This window comes from Patagioenas fasciata, chromosome Z (assembly GCF_037038585.1).
Source record: "Patagioenas fasciata isolate bPatFas1 chromosome Z, bPatFas1.hap1, whole genome shotgun sequence".
Lineage (NCBI taxonomy): Eukaryota > Metazoa > Chordata > Aves > Columbiformes > Columbidae > Patagioenas > Patagioenas fasciata.
The window spans coordinates 83,408,489-83,425,797 of NC_092560.1; the positions used below are offsets into that span (position 1 = coordinate 83,408,489).

At 45.5% G+C, this 17,309-nt stretch overlaps 1 protein-coding gene across 4 annotated transcripts in view; it reads left to right on the top strand.

Annotated features, from left to right (window-relative positions):
* Window positions 1-17,309, top strand: part of LOC136115181 (CBP80/20-dependent translation initiation factor) — a 148,038-nt gene that overhangs the window by 31,350 nt on the left and 99,379 nt on the right. For 2 of the 4 annotated variants that reach the window (XM_065861124.2, XM_065861125.2), the window contains exons 3-5: window positions 110-193; window positions 11,960-12,082; window positions 16,787-16,860. In XM_065861124.2, the coding sequence (XP_065717196.1) occupies window positions 110-193; window positions 11,960-12,082; window positions 16,787-16,860 (281 nt within the window). The remainder of the gene's footprint in view (window positions 1-109; window positions 194-11,959; window positions 12,083-16,786; window positions 16,861-17,309) is intronic. The other 2 variants (XM_065861126.2, XM_065861127.2) reach the window with 1 other exon arrangement.

Consider the following 17,309-nt stretch of genomic DNA (forward strand, 5'->3'; position numbering starts at 1 on the left):
CTGATGCTGGCGCCCAGACCATGTTTTCTGTGCGCTGTGGACTGACGCAGCAGTTTTCTCTGGCTCGGTTGTTATTCTAAACAGTCCTTTTTTTTTATCCCTTTTGCAGTGGACGGCGGATTGTAGCGAGCAACTTGATGGCAGCTGTTCCCCGTCCCGAGGGAAGGGCTCGTCGTCTCACGAACACAATCAGGTAAGGATTGTTTTATAGCTCTTTCTCACCTAAAACTTTGCCTTTATTCTTGTGTGCCCTCAGTTTTCCCTTTCCCTCTCCCACCGAAACCATGGGAGATGGACAACATCCCGATGTGCGGGTGGATGCTCTGACCAGGAGTCTGTTGCTCTGCAATAAAGGGGAAATAAATATGGTGTGTCCTGTTTATTCCTGAAGAGCTTCTTATTGCTGCCTCTGTGAGGAACATCTTTGGAGCATCAAGACTGTCTTGGAAGTATGATGTATAGATGAGGTGGGGGATCCAGGACAAGGGGAGAGGGCCTCAAGTGGCGCCAGGGGAGGTTGAGGTTGGATCTTGGGAACAATTTCTTCCCCAAAGGGCTGTGGGGCATTGGAACAGGCTGCCCAGGGCAGTGCTGGAGTCACCATCCCTGGAGGGGCTGAACAGACACAGAGATGCGGTTCTCAGGACATGGGGCAGTGCCAGGGGTGGGGGAACAGTTGGACTTGATGATCTTGAACATATTTTCCAACCAAAATGATTCTGTGGTCTTAGGTAGCTGTGCTTCTTGGTTATGTGCTGCAGCATGAGGATGGTATTTGAGGGAAGAAGATTAAATGGGTGAAAGGGTGAACTGTGAGAAGAAGCCACATTGCACGTGCTGAGAGCCCGTGTTGGGTTTGCAATGACAAAAACCAGGTGTGAGTTCATTTTGGTGATTGTATGTAGTGTGAACATCAGTGAAGAGTGGTTGGAATCTCTGGAGGTGACTGTCTCTCGTCTGTGCGAGCACTGACGTGGGAGAAGGTTGGCAAGGGTGAAGGCATGGGTTGGACTGTTGTCACCTGGTCGAGGAGCTACTGTGCCACCATGAGACCATCAGCCCTGTAACAGCAACGTTGTCCCAAAGAGATAGGAGACCAAACCGGCTGCAGGAAAGGGTGTAAAGTGGCATTTACAGTTGCTATGGCTGATGGGCGTCCCACCTGGAGAAGAAGCTTCAGGCTGATGGTTTTGGCGCTCTTACCCTGCTTGATGTCCTCCAGGCTTCAGTCCCACATGTGGGATCTATGAGAAGAAGCCTGAGAGCCCCTTGCAGGGTGATACAAGAATCCGTGCCAGTCTGAGTGGTGTGTGTTGCAGCTCCCACCTCCCATTTTGGACACAGCTTTGTGCTGGGAGCTGCTGGGCTGTGGGATGGGGGCTCACATGTCCACTTCCACCATGTGCCTGTTCGTGCAGGCCCAGGGCAGTGACTGTCCCCTGGTTCTGGGCACTGCTGAGGCCAAACTTCAATTCATGGAGTCAGTTTTGGGCCCCTCACGCCAAGAAAGGCCTTGAGGTGCTGGAGCGAGTTGAGAGAAGGGAACGGAGCTGGGGAAGGGGCTGGAGCACAAGTGTGATGGGAGCGGCTGAGGGACCTGGGGGGTTCAGCTGGAGAACAGGAGCTGAGGGGAGACAGGGACACAAAGAAACGGCCTCAAGTTGCGCCAGGGGAGGCTGAGGTTGGATGTGGGGAACAATTTGTTCCCCAAAGGGCTGTGGGGCATTGGAACAGGCTGCCCAGGGCAGTGCTGGAGTCACCATCCCTGGAGGGGTTGAACAGACACAGAGATGAGGTTCTCAGGGACATGGAGCAGTGCCAGGAGTGGGTTAACGATTGGACTCCATGATCCTGAGATCTTTTCCAGCCAAAGTGATACTGTGATTCTATGCAAAGGTACTGGAAGCATCTGTGCAAACAACTGCGCACAATAAAGACAGGATCTTGTTGTGTAGCAAGGTTCATGCTGTGCAGAGATGCTGCTTTGGATGAGCTTCTGAAGGTGCCAGATGGGTTTGGGAATTTAATTTCTTCTAGTTTTGATCTGCTCTGAAATACTCGGTGGCAAAACCCCAACTGGGCTCTTTCCCACCATCCCAGCCGCCTGCTTGAAATTCATCTGGGTCGCTGGTCGTTACCATCGAGCCTCGTTGGCTGGCTCGGCGTGTTTGCAGGACCTTCCCTCGGGGAGAAAGTCCCTGGTTCTTCACCCAGGGGCTCAGCGGACGGGCCCATCTCTGGTGGGTATCACAGGAGGATGCAGAAATCGCCTACAAGTGATCCTTTCCTGGCTCAAATCAGTGCAGCCCGGACAGCTTCCACCTACCCTGTGCCGTGCTCTCTTTTGTTTCAACTTCTGGGGTTTTTATATTTAATTTTTATTTTTATTTTTTTCTCTTTTCTCTTTTTTCTTTTTATCTTTTTATCTTTCTTCTCTCTTCCTCTTCTCTCTTCCTCTTCTCTCTTCCTCTTCTCTCTTCCTCTTCTCTCTTCCTCTTCTCTCTTCCTCTTCTCTCTTCCTCTTCTCTCTTCCTCTTCTCTCTTCCTCTTCTCTCTTCCTCTTCTCTCTTCCTCTTCTCTCTTCCTCTTCTCTCTTCCTCTTCTCTCTTCCTCTTCTCTCTTCCTCTTCTCTCTTCCTCTTCTCTCTTCCTCTTCTCTCTTCCTCTTCTCTCTTCCTCTTCTCTCTTCCTCTTCTCTCTTCCTCTTCTCTCTTCCTCTTCTCTATTTCTTCTTCTCTCTTCCTCTTCTCTATTTCTTCTTCTTCTTTTTGTTTTACTTTTACTTTTATTTTTATTTATTATTTATTTTTTATTTTCTATTTTTTTATTTTCTATTTTATTTTTACTGGTTTGTTTTTATGTCTTAAAATTTTTATTAATTCTAAAATTTTTTATTCCTTTTTTTTCGTTCCTGCACATCAAACCCATTTGATCTCCTCCAGCACAGCGCTTGTTTTCTCTACACAAACACTCACCAATGCCCATTCTCTTTTCTCTGCATTTGTGCTCTCCCAGCCTGCAGCAGAGCTCAGAATTCTCTCTCTCCATGTTGGGCTTCCTTTAACAGTGAGTAACAAATTTTCCTTGGCACCAAAGCGGAGCTGCAAGCTATTGTTCTTCTGTCTTGGCAAGCATTTCTCTTTCCGTCACTGATGTACGAGTGAAACGCCGCTGGTGAGAAATAGCTTCAGTTTATTACCATTTCTGGGTATTGGTTTTTCACTAGTAGCTTTAAAAATTAAAAGAAAAAAACACTTACAAGGTGTTTGTCTTGAACATAAATTATAAATCATTCTTCAAAACTGCTAAGGAGAAAACTGACTAATTATTTCCGAAGGGATGTTAAGGCATTTTTTTGGTTGCAATTTTTAATGGATTTTGAAGGGTTTGGTTGGAAAATCGAATTCCTCTTTTTCCCATTTTATTTCTAGCTGAGATTTCCGCCTTGCCGGTTGTGCGATGCACACCGGTCTCAGTTGAAAAATACTCGGATGTGAGATTTCTACTGGCGTCAGCCACTGTGAGAATGTGAGTTATGTATCGATAACCCTGACATGCCTCCCGCAGTTCTAACCTGACAATCAGAAAAATGGAAATCCAGGTTAGTCCTGCAAATATATTCAGTGTCTGGTTCCTTTTCTGTGAAAGCAGAGTAGTCCAGGGCCACATTTTCAAAAATAATTGGTTTCCTAAAGGTTATAGAGAACGCGAGTGAAGCTGAAAATCCCTCTCCGCATCCCTAAGTACCCGATGCCTCTGAAATTCTTCTCTTTAGGATCCAGTGAGGTTAAAGCAAGTAAAAGAAATATTTTAATTTTTCTCTGTGTATCTGTATAGACATTTATATGTAGTATGTGTGTATGTAAACATCCATGGGATGTTCTATAAGCATGGGGATGAGAACAATTCTGGATAATGTGCAACTGAAGGGTAATAATAAGGTGTCTTGATGCAACCTGCAGTCCAGGATATTCCTAAATTGCTGTTTTTCCAATTTTGTTGGCTTTTTCTGGGAAAGACCCCCCTCCTCATTCTTATACTCCTTGGTGAGATATCCACTATTAGCAGATGTGGGAAATAAATGGGGGTCATTGCCTTTAGGTTGACACTTGTGCATCCCGTACAAAGCAGCAGCTTAAAAATGGAGAAAATTCCCCCTTTTGCTCTGCTCTTTCCAGTTCTCCGGGCAGGTGGGTGTGAGAAGACACTTTGGTCATAGAAGATCCCATAACGTGTATTTTGTGTGCTCCTGGTGTGCTGAGAAAATCCCTGTTTCATAATTATATCTGGCTCATTTATAATTCTCTTTGTTTCCTACTGTGAATGCTGAGTTTGCTCCGTGCTCCACTAAACCCTGTGGCATTTCAGCGACACCCCCAGAAGGTCTTTTAGCACCACATGAACCTCAGGGGTAGAGAACACTCCTTCGATATCCATGAGATACTCTCATATTGCCTCTGTAAATGAGGAAAGTTTAGATAATAGAATGATTTTAAATCTTCTTCTGTTTGGATTTTTAAAAAAAAAAAAAACCACCCGGTGGGAAGATTTTACATAATACTGTATTTGCATTCCCCTTGTGAGGCTGTTGCAAGTAGGAAGCTCTTTGATATATTTCTGAGAGCGATTCATTAAGTAAAAGACTTTTGGTATGGTATTTATTTAGGGAGCTGTGGGAGCCCTTGGTGCATGAAGAAAAAAAAACAAAGGAAGACAAAAACCGGAGCGGTTCTGCGGGTTTGTCTCATTTCTTCAGGTGGTGGGAGAGAGAGCTGAAAACTCTTTCTTCCCGACCAAGTCCGTCCCTTCCATTGTGGTGGCTGTCACCCATTGTCACCAAGCAGAAGACTGCACTGTTAGTCGACAGCAGCTGAACATGAGCCAGAGTGTGCCCAGGTGGCCCAGAGGCCACCAGCATCCTGGCTGGGACCAGCACTGGTGTGGCCAGCAGGCCCAGGACACTGACCATCCCTGTGCTGGGACCTGGGGAGGCCAAACCGCCAATCCTGGGGGCAGTTTTGGGCCCCTCACGCCAAGAAAGGCCTTGAGGTGCTGGAGCGAGTTGAGAGAAGGGAACAGAGCTGGGGAAGGGGCTGGAGCACAAGTGTGATGGGAGCGGCTGAGGGACCTGGGGGGTTCAGCTGGAGAACAGGAGCTGAGGGGACCCAGGGACACAAAGAAACGGCCTCAGGTTGCGCCAGGGGAGGTTGAGGTTGGATCTGGGGAACAATTTCTTCCCCAAAGGGCTGTGGGGCATTGGAACAGGCTGCCCAGGGCAGTGCTGGAGTCACCAGTGCTGGAGAGGTTGAACAGATGTGGAGATGAGGTTCTCAGGGACATGGGACAGTGCTAGGGGTGGGTTATGGTTGGACTCAATGATCTTGAGGGTCTCTTCCAACCAAAATGATTCTATGATTCTAAATGGGACTGCACCTTATTTTACTGCTGATTTGCATGTGTCTCCATGTCCCACCAGGTGCAGAAGGAAATTGTTGCATGGTTGGGGGACCTCAGAGGCTTCTCTGGTTGATGGTTCTTGTTGCCGTCCTGCTGAGCAGAGAAGGACCTGGGAGTTCTGTGGGTAACAGGGTGACCATGAGCCACAAATGTGCCGTTGTGGCCAAGAAGGTCAATGGTCCCTGGGGTGCATTAGGAGAAGTGTGACCAACAGGTGGAGGGAGGTTGTTCCTCCCCCTCTGCTCTGCCCTGGTGAGGCCACATCTGCAGTTCTGTGTCCAGTTCTGGGCTCCCCAGTTCAAGAAGGACAAGGAATTACTGGAGGGAGTGCAACGGTGGGCTCCGAAGATGGTAAGGGATCTGCTTGCCAGCTTAAATCCACTGCCATCAGCAGGCAGCATGTAATACCTCAAATCCTTCACTAACCAGGTCAACAATAGGGAGTGGGTGGGTGATGCTTGCGAAGAGGGTGGCAGGATCTCCCCACCAAAGATGTAAGTGATTTCCCCATGTCTGGTTTTAGATGCCCATCCTTGGGTCCAATCTGAAACATGGTCATTTTCATTGAATCATAGAATCATTTTGCTTGCAAAAGACCATTAAGATCATCAAGTCCAACCATAAACCCAACGTGGCCAGGTCCACCTCTAGACTGTGTCCCTAAGAACCTCATCTACGTGCCTTTTAAACATCTCCAGGGTTGGTGACTCCACCACTTTTCTTGCTCAGCAAAATGTGAAGGATGATCCTGGGGGCAATTTGATGTTCTTCATCTCAGCAGCCTGCTTGTGCCATAGCCCAGGGCCAGCCTGTACACTGAATTTGGTTGAGGTTGGCCACCACAATAAAGACGTGTTGGGACGAGCGGGTGCCGACAGATGCTGCAGTCGCCTTTGTCTCATTTTCGAAATAAAAGAAGAAAGTGAAGAACAGAGGCTTACTTTGAGGCCTTGCCAATGAATACAGGTTGGTGTAGGCGTGCCTGATGGAGGACGAAATTAAATCTTTTCAAGTGGGGTGACCTGCCCATGATCAAAGAGCAGATCGGAGAAAACCAGTCACTTAATGGTTTTGTGGCTGTGACTGCTGGGTGTCACCCCCTCCTGTTCAGTTACGGTCAGAGAGGCCTGAGGAAGAAATCAAGTCCTTTAGGTAATACATAGGTTTAACTTTTTCTGGGACTTCTGTTTGGGATACATCTCATGAAGAACCACCACACCTTGTGAAGCAGACGCCAGCTTTGATGTCTGAAGATCTGAGAGTGACATGCTTCACTGTTTTGCTGCCTGATTTAGGAGAACTGTTGCTGCTCACAGAGGGTGGAGGAAGGTGTCTTCGAGGCCTGGTGTCACTACTGACTCATGTAGGAGGACATCTCATCACCCTCAGTTTCCATTTGTGTGGAGTGGACAAGGAGATGCTGGTCTCCCACGCTCTGGTTTTGTGAAACCTGCAGTAGCCAAATTACCTTTGAGGTCTCTGTCCTTTTTTCTTCCAGATTTGGTTGAATGGGTAAACATGTGCTGAAGCTCTTGGCAGAAGAGAGATGATGTGAACCATTCCAGGGCAGTGGTGGAGTCACCATCCCTGGAGGTGTTTAAAAGATGTATAGATCAGGATCTCAGTGACATGGTTTAGTGCTAGATTTAGATTATGGTTGGACTCGATGACCTTAATGGTCCCCTACAACCAAAATGATTCTGATTTCCTCCAAGGCTTGGTCAGGGGATCACTGCTGGGTTTCTGTGGCACGTCTGAAGTTCTCGATGCCATTCTGGGTGCTGTTGATGCTCCTTCTCATCCCCATCCATGTGCATAAATGAGATATCTAACACATCCTTGGCTAACATGTCTCTTCTGAGGTTGTCCGAAGGGAACACAACCACAAAGGCTGGACCTTTTCGTATGGAGTCCAGAAGATCTTGCAGGCTTAATCTTCTGTACTTCCAAGCCCATCAAGTCCTTTGGTGCTGTATTGTCACACAGATATGGGTCAGACCTTCTCCTGGTGGGACAAGAGCTCCAATCATAGAATCATAGAATAGTTTGGGCTAGAAGGGACCTTCGAAGCTCATCTAGTTCAGCCCCCTGGATGAGAAGGGACATTTTCACCCAGCTCAGGTTGCTCAGAGCCCCATTCGGTGTCTCTTCTGCTGTTCCTTTACCAAAGCAGTGAGGAGATACCATCCCAGATTGGAGAGGTTTGGGGAAGGTGGACATGGACCTGGGGAGGGAAGGAACAGAGCCAAAGTTGTTGGTTTTTTTCTGCATGATGTTTTTATAAGGGTAAGCTTTCTGTTTTTCATAGAGCTTTATGAAATACATTGAGAAGAAAAGCTGGAATTATGCCCCTAGGAAAATGTTTAAAATATTTTTTATTTTTTTTTGTACTTTGAAATCATTAAAGTAATTGGTTTTGTAGAAATCGTTTCATAGAAAATATGGAGTGGTTGTTCTAGAATAGACTGAGTAGAGCAGGAAGATTTTGCATCAAATACTTGGAGTCCAGTGTCAACATTCTGCATAACTAGAAGATTTAGCTGCAGCCTGAAGTGGGTGTGTGAAAACCTCCTCTGCTGCAGAAAAACCTCAAAAAGGACTTTTTACCTGGTAGCTGTCTTCTCTTCTGACCAGGATTAAGACTCAGATGTGGGGAGTCATTTGAAGGACAGTCCAGGGAGCTTCTTGTAAATGCTGTGGCGGGACAATTGTTAATGTTGGGGGATATCTCAAAGGCTTTTGTGTCCTGAGAAACCCTCTAGATTTCTGTTGAATTTCCTTTTCTTCTGCCTATGAACACTGTACATTGAATATTGAGATTTGGTTTTTTGCTACAATTGAATGTGAATGCCATCAAGAATCCACTGATGTCTTCATACCACTTAAGACATACGGTATCACCACGGTTGGTCTACACCTCTACCAACTTCATCCATACTTACCATCACCGAGAGCAACCATGTAGGTGATCACTGTGTTTCCATTTATTACCTGTGCGTCAGGGAAAGCAATTTCCTTTTTCCACAAATCATCTTTTTCAAACTCACACTGAAGCAGCAGAATGTATTCGCTCCTGAGCTGGTGAAGGGAGAAGGATTAATTATTTCACGCTGCAGAGAGCTGGTAGCCACGAAGGTGGAAATTGCAGTGTAAGTGAAACGGATTATTATTGCTAATTAAAATGCAAATGTGTGATATGACAGCGAGTTTCCTAGTGTTAATGTGCACAAGCCTCGCTCTTCCCAAGAGGGTGAAGAGCTTGGCCGGGACGATTGGCGTGGATGAGAGGAGCTGCTAGGAATCGGTCTTTGGAGGGGGTGACATTTCCATCCCAGCCGCGAAGGTCCCATCTCCTGCTGGTGAGTGTAGACCATGAATGGTTGGTGGATGAACCCAAATAAGAGCTGGGAATTAGAGTTCAAGGTTTTTTTGTGGCGTGTTGGTAGAGACTAAGAGAGTCTTGGTCTTTTGAGGACACAAGAGAGTGCAGTGGGGCCAGATGGTGGGGTTTTTATGTTTTTTACGATGATGCTGGTAAAGGATTTTTGTTGCTGGGTTGTAGTTTTTTAGGGAATGATTGTTACCTGTGTAATCTCACCCACTCCTCCAGCATCACCCATGAGGTTGGTGTGAGCTTCCCTGCCACAGGAGGTCTGCAGAGAGGGGTCATTTTAGCACAAAAAGGGCTTTATTAGATGACACAAAGACACCACAACCACCTGGGAGGGTTTCTGGTGAAGGTATTTCTATTCCAGGGACTTGGTAGCCGTATAAAGTTGTTAATCTTCGGGAATTAGTCAGAAGTTTAGGTAAAGTATTGAGCCTGGCTGTGCTAGTGAGTCTGAACATGAGTGTATTTAGGTTGTACTTAGCTGGACTGTTTCAGCTTCAACAGAAGTTTCAGGAGTTTTTAGTTCAGCAATTTTTATTTTAAAATAATTTAATTTTAAATATTAATATCAATAGGGTGTGATAAAGGTAAGGAACGTGAACAGGGAGTGACACAATCCGATTTAATGAAAGTGGTAGCCCCGATTTTTACCTAACAGGTTCATGCCGTACCCGTTCGCTTGTCTCGTTGAGTTTGGACGTTGATGCATGGTGGTACTGATCTCCTCGTTTCTCACAATGGTTTTATTGTGGACAGCCATGTTTCTGGAATTCGCAGGGCCTCAGCTTGTCTGCAGGTGACCGTGACCAAAAGTGGAGTCAACCGCATATGACCGAATGGTGATATTTGTTTTTAATTTATTTTTTTTAAAGCAAAGGGTGCAGACACTGACTTGGTCCCACGGTAGCATTGGCACAAAAATTTTCCATGCGTAGAAGAACAAGATGTTCAGTGTGTAGAACAGAGCGAACTGGTGGTTATTATAATCTTTTAAACAACTGGGTGGTGAAGGTTCGGTTCTCCCAACCACCTTTTCAGTTGACGGGCGCCTTTTCCCACGTCAAAGATTATTTACGCTTCTCAGGATGCCTGCAAGACTCTCTCTTCCCCAAGGCTTCCTGAAGCAACCACCTCCAACAAACTGCATCAATCAAGGTTTCTTTTCTTCCACACCAGTTTAAGAGCTCCCTTAACCTTGAGCCTGTTGGTATTTCTCATCAGAAGATTCAGGTCGCAGTGGGGCAAGGAGGGAAGAAGGTGCTTTCTGCTGTCTTTGGGGGGGAAAAACCTCAACCTCTCAAATTTCATCGATATACAACTTGAAAACCAGTTGACCGCCTCTTTTGAAGTCAGTACTCATTTTAGGCTGTAGGAACCATGGAATACTTAACTTTACTTGAGACTTACTAGGTTTGAGGATGGAGAACGTAAAGCTGGCACAACACAGAAACCGGTACTGATGCATTTTGCTTCCAGTCCCTCGTGTTGGGTGAATACTTCCATGATTTACATGTAAAATCATAAAATCATAGAACAGTTTGGGTTGAAGGGACCTTCCCAGCTCCCCCAGTGCCACCCCTGCCATGACAGGGACATCTTCACCAGCTCAGGTTGCTCAGAGCCCCGTCCAGCCTGGCCTGGGATGTCTCCAGGGATGGTTCAGCCACCACCTCTCTGCCCAACCTGGGCCAGGCTCTCACCACCCTCAGGGACAACAATTTCTTCCTCATGTCCAGCCTGAGTCTCCCTCCTTTAGTTTAAAACCATCACCCCTTGTCCTATCACAACAGGCCCTGCTCAAAAGTCTGTCCCCATCTTTCTCATAGATCCCTTTTAAGTCCAGAAAAGCCACAATAGGTTCTCCCCAAGCCTTCTCTAGTCTATGCATGGAGAAAAAATAAAACCTACCTCCTCTATCTTCATGAGGATTAATATGCATATTCAGCCGTGCCACATCCTTTGAAACTGCTTGTATATCCTTAATTCCCCTCCCAAGCCTAAACCAACTTTTCAGTCAGTTTTTCCCTCTGTGTAGTCCACCGTTTGGGTCCAGCTCCTCACATACCTGAAAACAATTGGAGTTGGCCAGAAGACAACACAACACAAATAACTATTTTTGTGCATTACGGAGCTGTTCCAAATTTTCTCATTATTCTTCTAACACTTGTTCTGCTGTCAAGCAACCTGCAGGTTTCTTGTTCAGCCGGCAGCCCTCAGGGCAAGGTGAGTCATGTGAAAACCAGAATAACTCACCAAACCAACCGTATCTACCCAAACATCCCACAAAGTGCTTCGGGAGAAAGGTGAATATTGTCAGGGTAATTGCTCCAAAAGCTTTGCTCAGAGGCTTGGGAAAGACCTTTGAAGTGACCTAAGATGATTAAAAAAACATGAAATCATGGAGCGCAGAATATTCACCTCTTTCAAGTACTTTGAAAATCTGGGAAATACCAAGGGGAGCAAGTGTTTCAGGACTGGTGTGAGGGGTGACGCTTCAAGAGGGTTTCTCATGTCTCACACGTCCTTGTGGGACTACCCAGATCTCTGTGGACACTGCCATCGGCTAAGACCAGGGCAGAACCACCTTGAACTTCAAGAGTGAAGTAGAACAAGGTGTGAACTCTTTGCACACAACGGCCAAGTCCAGGTCCCTTATCTTGGGGCACAGACCAGGGCCCAGCTCCACCGGTGCCGCGTGGGTTGGATGGGGCAGAGACACAGCTGCACAGCAGACATGAAGCCACCTAAGGTGATGCTACCCAGTGGGCCAGCACAGGCCTTAACACATGTGAGAAGATTCAGGCAAGATATGAGGAAGAAATTTTTGACACACTAGGTGGGCTTTGAAGGTCCCTTCCAACCCAAACCATTCTATGACTACAGCACTAGAGCTGAATCTTATCTTCACTGAAGCCTCCCACAATGTCATCCCTTTGCAATGTGTAAGCAGAACATGGCAGAGGACTCCAAGAAAGCCCTGTGAATGGACATGGTTTTGTAGGAACTTGCACGTGTTTGGGAGCTGGAGCTCTCCTGGCTCACCAGGTTGGTGTTTTTTGTGGGCGTGGGATGGCGTTACCCTTGACTAAAGCCACCTGTTTGTTGTTTCTAGGAAGAGTGGGATCACAGCAGCAGCGGGAGCACAGGATCCCGGCCGGGCTCAGGCTCCAGACGTGGGTCTGGATCCAGGTCCGGCAGCCGCGGGAGAAGCAGCCAGTTCAGGCAATCAACCAAGGTATATCTGGTAGCGACGTGCCGAAGTCGTGTCCTTTGCTTGCTGTTTATCGGAGGCGTCCTCCGAGCGACGTGTTCTCTGTGTGTGTCAACACGTAGGGTGTGAGTGCGTGTCAGTTATGAAGGACACCTCAAAGACCTACTTAATTCACGCATAATTAGTAATGTGGCTGTAGTTGTCTTTCAGCCTCAACAAGTCTCTTGAGATGTGCTGAGTGCCTTAATATTGGGAAAGAATTCCCTAGTCAGCTGGTTTAGTGCAAAGGAAATTAGCTTTTTTTCTTCTTTTGAAGTCTTAATATTTCAATTTTAGGAAATTAAGAGATGTCTGTAATTGGTTTTGGCAAGTCTTCATTAGAAGTTGATAGATGGGTGGATACCACACAGGTGGTGTTAAATGTTGACCTTGAGTCCAAGTGCTTTGCATGGGAGCCATCAGCAGGGCTAGATGGGGAATTACCTTCCCTGCCGCAGAAGACTATCTGAATTTAGGTTTGATTTGGCTTTAGATCCATTCCTTAAAGTCAGACCAGGGACCTCTTCTTCTGCACACATGAGCGTTGGTTGGGTCACAAGTGGTGGGCGCACTCTGAGAGATTTGTATCCAGTGGTCAAATTCCTGGTCAATTCATCCATTTCATCCATCCTGGAGATTCTGAAGAAATAATTTGTCCTCCTGAGCAATGTCCTGGTGGCAGAGGACCCACAGAACTGTGTCGTTGCTGAAAAGTGACGTTTTTTTCTGGTAGGATTGAGACTAAGCGTATATTTCTTTCTTTGAGCAGGGATAATACTGTTTTTCTCAAAACAGCTTTATTTTTCTTATGAAAACTTGCAGTTTTCAGCAACAAAACCTTTAATCGAAGCCTTTTCAAACAGTTTGGTATCTATCCATTTTGTTTTCTACCAAAGTGCAGCTGGGAGGTATAGGCAGCTGAAAAGGAGGAAAGTTGGCGGAATCTTCTCAAATGTAGAAGCAAAAAACGCTTAACAAGTAACACATGGCACGAGATTATCCATGAATTTATACCAGGGGCTCAGCCAGCCACCTGGTGTTGTTCTGTGTTAACGCAAAGCACCGTGGCGAGCTAACGCTCCTGCGATCGTGCGACGAAGAGTGTGATTTTATATTCGTAGAGGTTTGCTGGAGGGTGGTAACGAAGAGCGGCGAGAGGAGCTGGTGGGACACTGAGCTGGGCTTTGCAAAGCTGCAAACGCTGCCTTGGTGGGGAATTCGCTGAAGCTGCAGACGTGGGTGAACGATCGGGGTCCCCGCAGCTGTTGGCCTTGTCCGTCCCTCTGTTTGCGGGGGCAGCTCCAGGGTTTAGGTGACATTGTAGGGAGATTATGTGGTTGGAGGACAGAGGTTATGGACATGAATTTAAACCATATTTGCATGTAGGTTCTGCTTTACCAAATCTCTGGTCTCTCCTACACCCAGACTGTATGTTTTATTGTACTATTTGTAATCAAGCCCAGAATAAATTCAATGTATTTCCCATCTTTCCTCAATGTAACCTTTTTCTAAAGGTGGTGTTCTAAAGTACTTTATATTCTCAGTATCTCCGTAGTGACATACAAAGTCAAGAGTGTCCGGAAACATTTGTTATATGTGTGGAAGAGTATAAAAAAGTTACGCTTTCAGAAATGGAGAAGCCTTGGTATTTATTACATTAGTTTCAACTTGAATGTACCTTCTGTAAACCATTTAAAACAGTTCATGATGTTACTGAAATTCACATATACCATGAAATTTATATTCCATAATGTTATCGTAGCAAACTGATGCATGACACAGTGCTGTTTTAATACTTTCAGTAAGTTCCTTTAATGTAAGTAAATGATCCTTCCTAAGACATCTGTAAAATAACCATTAATACTTAAACAAAAATGAAATGACCAGCTTAATATTTTAAACTCCGTGCTATAATAGCATAAACCATAAAACTGAGCAAAAACTAAACAAACTAAAACTAAATCTCTCGTGAGTATTGCTGTTATTCTTGTCAGTGTGTCTCTTAATCATCTTTCCTAGTGGCTTAATTAATTTCCAGCAGTACTAACCCCTCCATGGTGAAAATAATTATCTAAAGCTGAGGGTTGGTTCATTGGGAGCTTCACATTAAAAATGGTGATGGTTATAATTGTGGTCCTTGGGGAACAGAAACAAGTCACTTCTTTTCTTCAATACATGATTTTTTTTTTCTTATTTTTTTATCCCTGAACTTGAAAATTGGCTTTTTTTAAGTCTTATTATTAAGTTTTGGTACCATGCTGTGAGCATTTTAGCGGCACAGGTTCACTTGGGTAGCAAGCGTCCTCCTGCCTCGAGAGTCGAGACCGAAAGTGGTTATAAAAACAAGTCAGTGAAGACCAAAAAAATAGTCTCAAAATGATCGTAGTGACTCGCAACTTAATGACAAGGTGTGTTATCGTTTGGTCCTGGTGCCGTCGCGATGGAGAAGTCCTGTACCGAGATGAATTTAGGCAACAATTTTAGGATGCAACCTGATGCATTAAGAACCTTCTACTTAAATTTTTGCTATTTAATATCTTTATTGCTGATTTGGCTGGTCTTCATTGCAGCTGGTTACATGTTCATGGTCTTTCTTCCTGAACCCAAATTACTTCATTCTTGGGAAATCCGATTTTAGCCAGCCCATTGACAGATACTTAAAATATTCCATATCCTTAGGAAACCTAAAAAGAGATGGATTTGTCTGAAAGAAGAGGTATCTCTTTGTTGGATTATAGCTATGAAGACCTGTACATGTTTATTTTCATTATAATACATGAAGATCCTTCTAAGGAGTTAGAAAACTAATTTCTCTCCTTGCTGGGAGAAAATTTTCTTTCCATTTGCCTCGAAGAAAGATCTCATCTTCCGTGATTGATCATTAGAATTTTAGATATTTCTGGTAGTTTGTTTCTATGCAGAGCCATGTTGACGTCAAATATTAAAATCATAATCTGTAGACCCCTTGAAGGAGACAAAAAAGGATCAATGTGGTTGCGTTTGGAATATCTGGTGTCTGAATTTGTTGTTGTGTTGGGAATGGCTGCGAAGTGTGACTATCTGTAGGGTGCAGCGGGGATGTATAATACGTCCTGCTCATTGGAAAATATTGCTCATTTTATGGGCAGATTGAGGTTTGGGACTTCAGTAAGAAATGGACACATTTCTATGAGTTTTTAGTGTCTTGGTTACTATTAATAATAGTTGAAAATAGCAGAAATTTTAGGGTGGGAAATATACAGAAGCCACTTTCTCCACCACGTGTTTCGCAAGAGTGGGACCTTTTGGGTAGAAATACTTCAATAATCTGAATATGTACAATATTATGAATAATCTAAGTATGTGTAAGAAATATTGGGGGAAAATGGGTAATACAGGATTCCCTATTTGTAATGCATTTATCTGTAATGCATTTACATGTCTATCCCATATGAGTCAAGCCTCCATGGGAAAATTCAAGGTGCTTTGCAGTTGTCTGAAAGCTTCTCTGAATTCCTACCTGATTATACCATGATGCTTGTGCTTCTCAGGGGAAGGAACCATCAGCTTCTTGTTGGTGGGACGTGTATTGGAATAATTGTGTGAGCTCATTTGATGGTGTACATGGGCAAGGTGGCATGGTGTGGGGTTCTGATGTCTTCTGCCTTTTGTTAGGGCAACAAAAAGTCATGCCACCATGACTCCTTGACAAAGCAGAATGACTTTCCCCATCCTTTTTGGTGACAACAGGCTCTGGGAGCTGCTGGTGAAGAGGATCTCCATCCCTGAAGATACTCAAAAGCCATTTAGATGTGGTCTTGGCCATCTGGTTGGACCAGCTGAGCTCCAGAGGTCACTTCCTACCTCAGTTGGTGTGTGACTCTGAAGATGGGTGTCTTTATGGTGGGAATGTCAGCTTGCCCACTGGACCTTGGTGGATCTTGGAGACATCCAAAAGCCATTTAGATGTGCTCTTGGGCACCTGGTTGGACCAGATGAGCTCCAGAGGTCCCTTCCCACCTCAACTGCTCTGTGATTCATAAGTTGGGTGTCTTCTAGGCGGGGATGTCAACTTGCCCACTGGACCTTGGTAGGTCTTGGAGACATTCAAAAGTCATTTAGATGTGCTTTTGGGCACCTGGTTGTAGGGTTGAACCAGATGAGCTCCAGAGGTCCCTTCCCACCTCAACTGGTCTGTGACTCTGAAGTTGAGTGTCTTCTAGGTGGGCATGTCAGCTTACCCACTGGACCTTGGTAGGTCTTGGAGACATTCAAAAGCCATTTAGATGTGATCCTGGGTACCTGATTGGAACTGATGAGCTCCAGAGGTCCCTTCTGAGCTCAGCTGGTCTGTGACTCTGAAGCTGGGTGTCTTCATGATGGGCATGTCAACTTGCCTGCTGGACCTTGGTGGGTCTTGGAGGTTGTGGACTGTGGGGTAGGAGGACGGGGATGGAATCAGAGCTGAGCCTACATGTTGTCTGCTCCGTGTTGTCCATGGCTTTGTGTTCCCAAGGCTGAAACTGGGTCACCCTTTGCCTTCACGAGGCGTTTTTGCAGAGGGTGAAGGAACTTTGCATTGCAGTGAGTGTGGATTAACCAGGAGGAGCAGAGCTGGACACCTCCGTGGCCAGCGGTGGGAGAGGCTGTGCCATGGTCTGGATTGTGCCTCGTACCTTCCATGAGTAACCGCCTTTCCCTCCCTCCTAGAACGGCAACAAGGAGACCTCCCTCGATATGCTGGGCACGGACATCTGGGCTGCCAACACCTTTGACTCCTTCAGGTAAGCCGAGTTTAAAACGCAATCAGTCTACTTTGAGCATCCTACACGCTTAGGATGGGTTTTAAATCCAGACATCTGAAACCAGTACCAATACTGATACCTAAAATCAGCAATTAGTAATAAAACAAGTCTATACTAATAAGGGTCCTAGATTTTAGGTGTTTACAAAGTTAATAAGGTTCACAGCTGTTAGGTGTTAGGCGCTTGCTAGGAGTTAAGTCACAAGGATGGTTTTTGTTAAGATAAGCAGGACAAGGTTAGAAGACCTTCTCTCAGAAGACAAGGTAGTGACACCAGCGTGAGCAGAATACAAGCCGAATAACAAAGGGATGTGATGCAGATGCAAACAATTTATTGGAAATGTAATGAATATGTATGGTCTGTGTGAATATAACCTGTGTCTGGGAATAGTTTGGGGCCCCGACTAGGCGAGAACGATTCCCATGGGA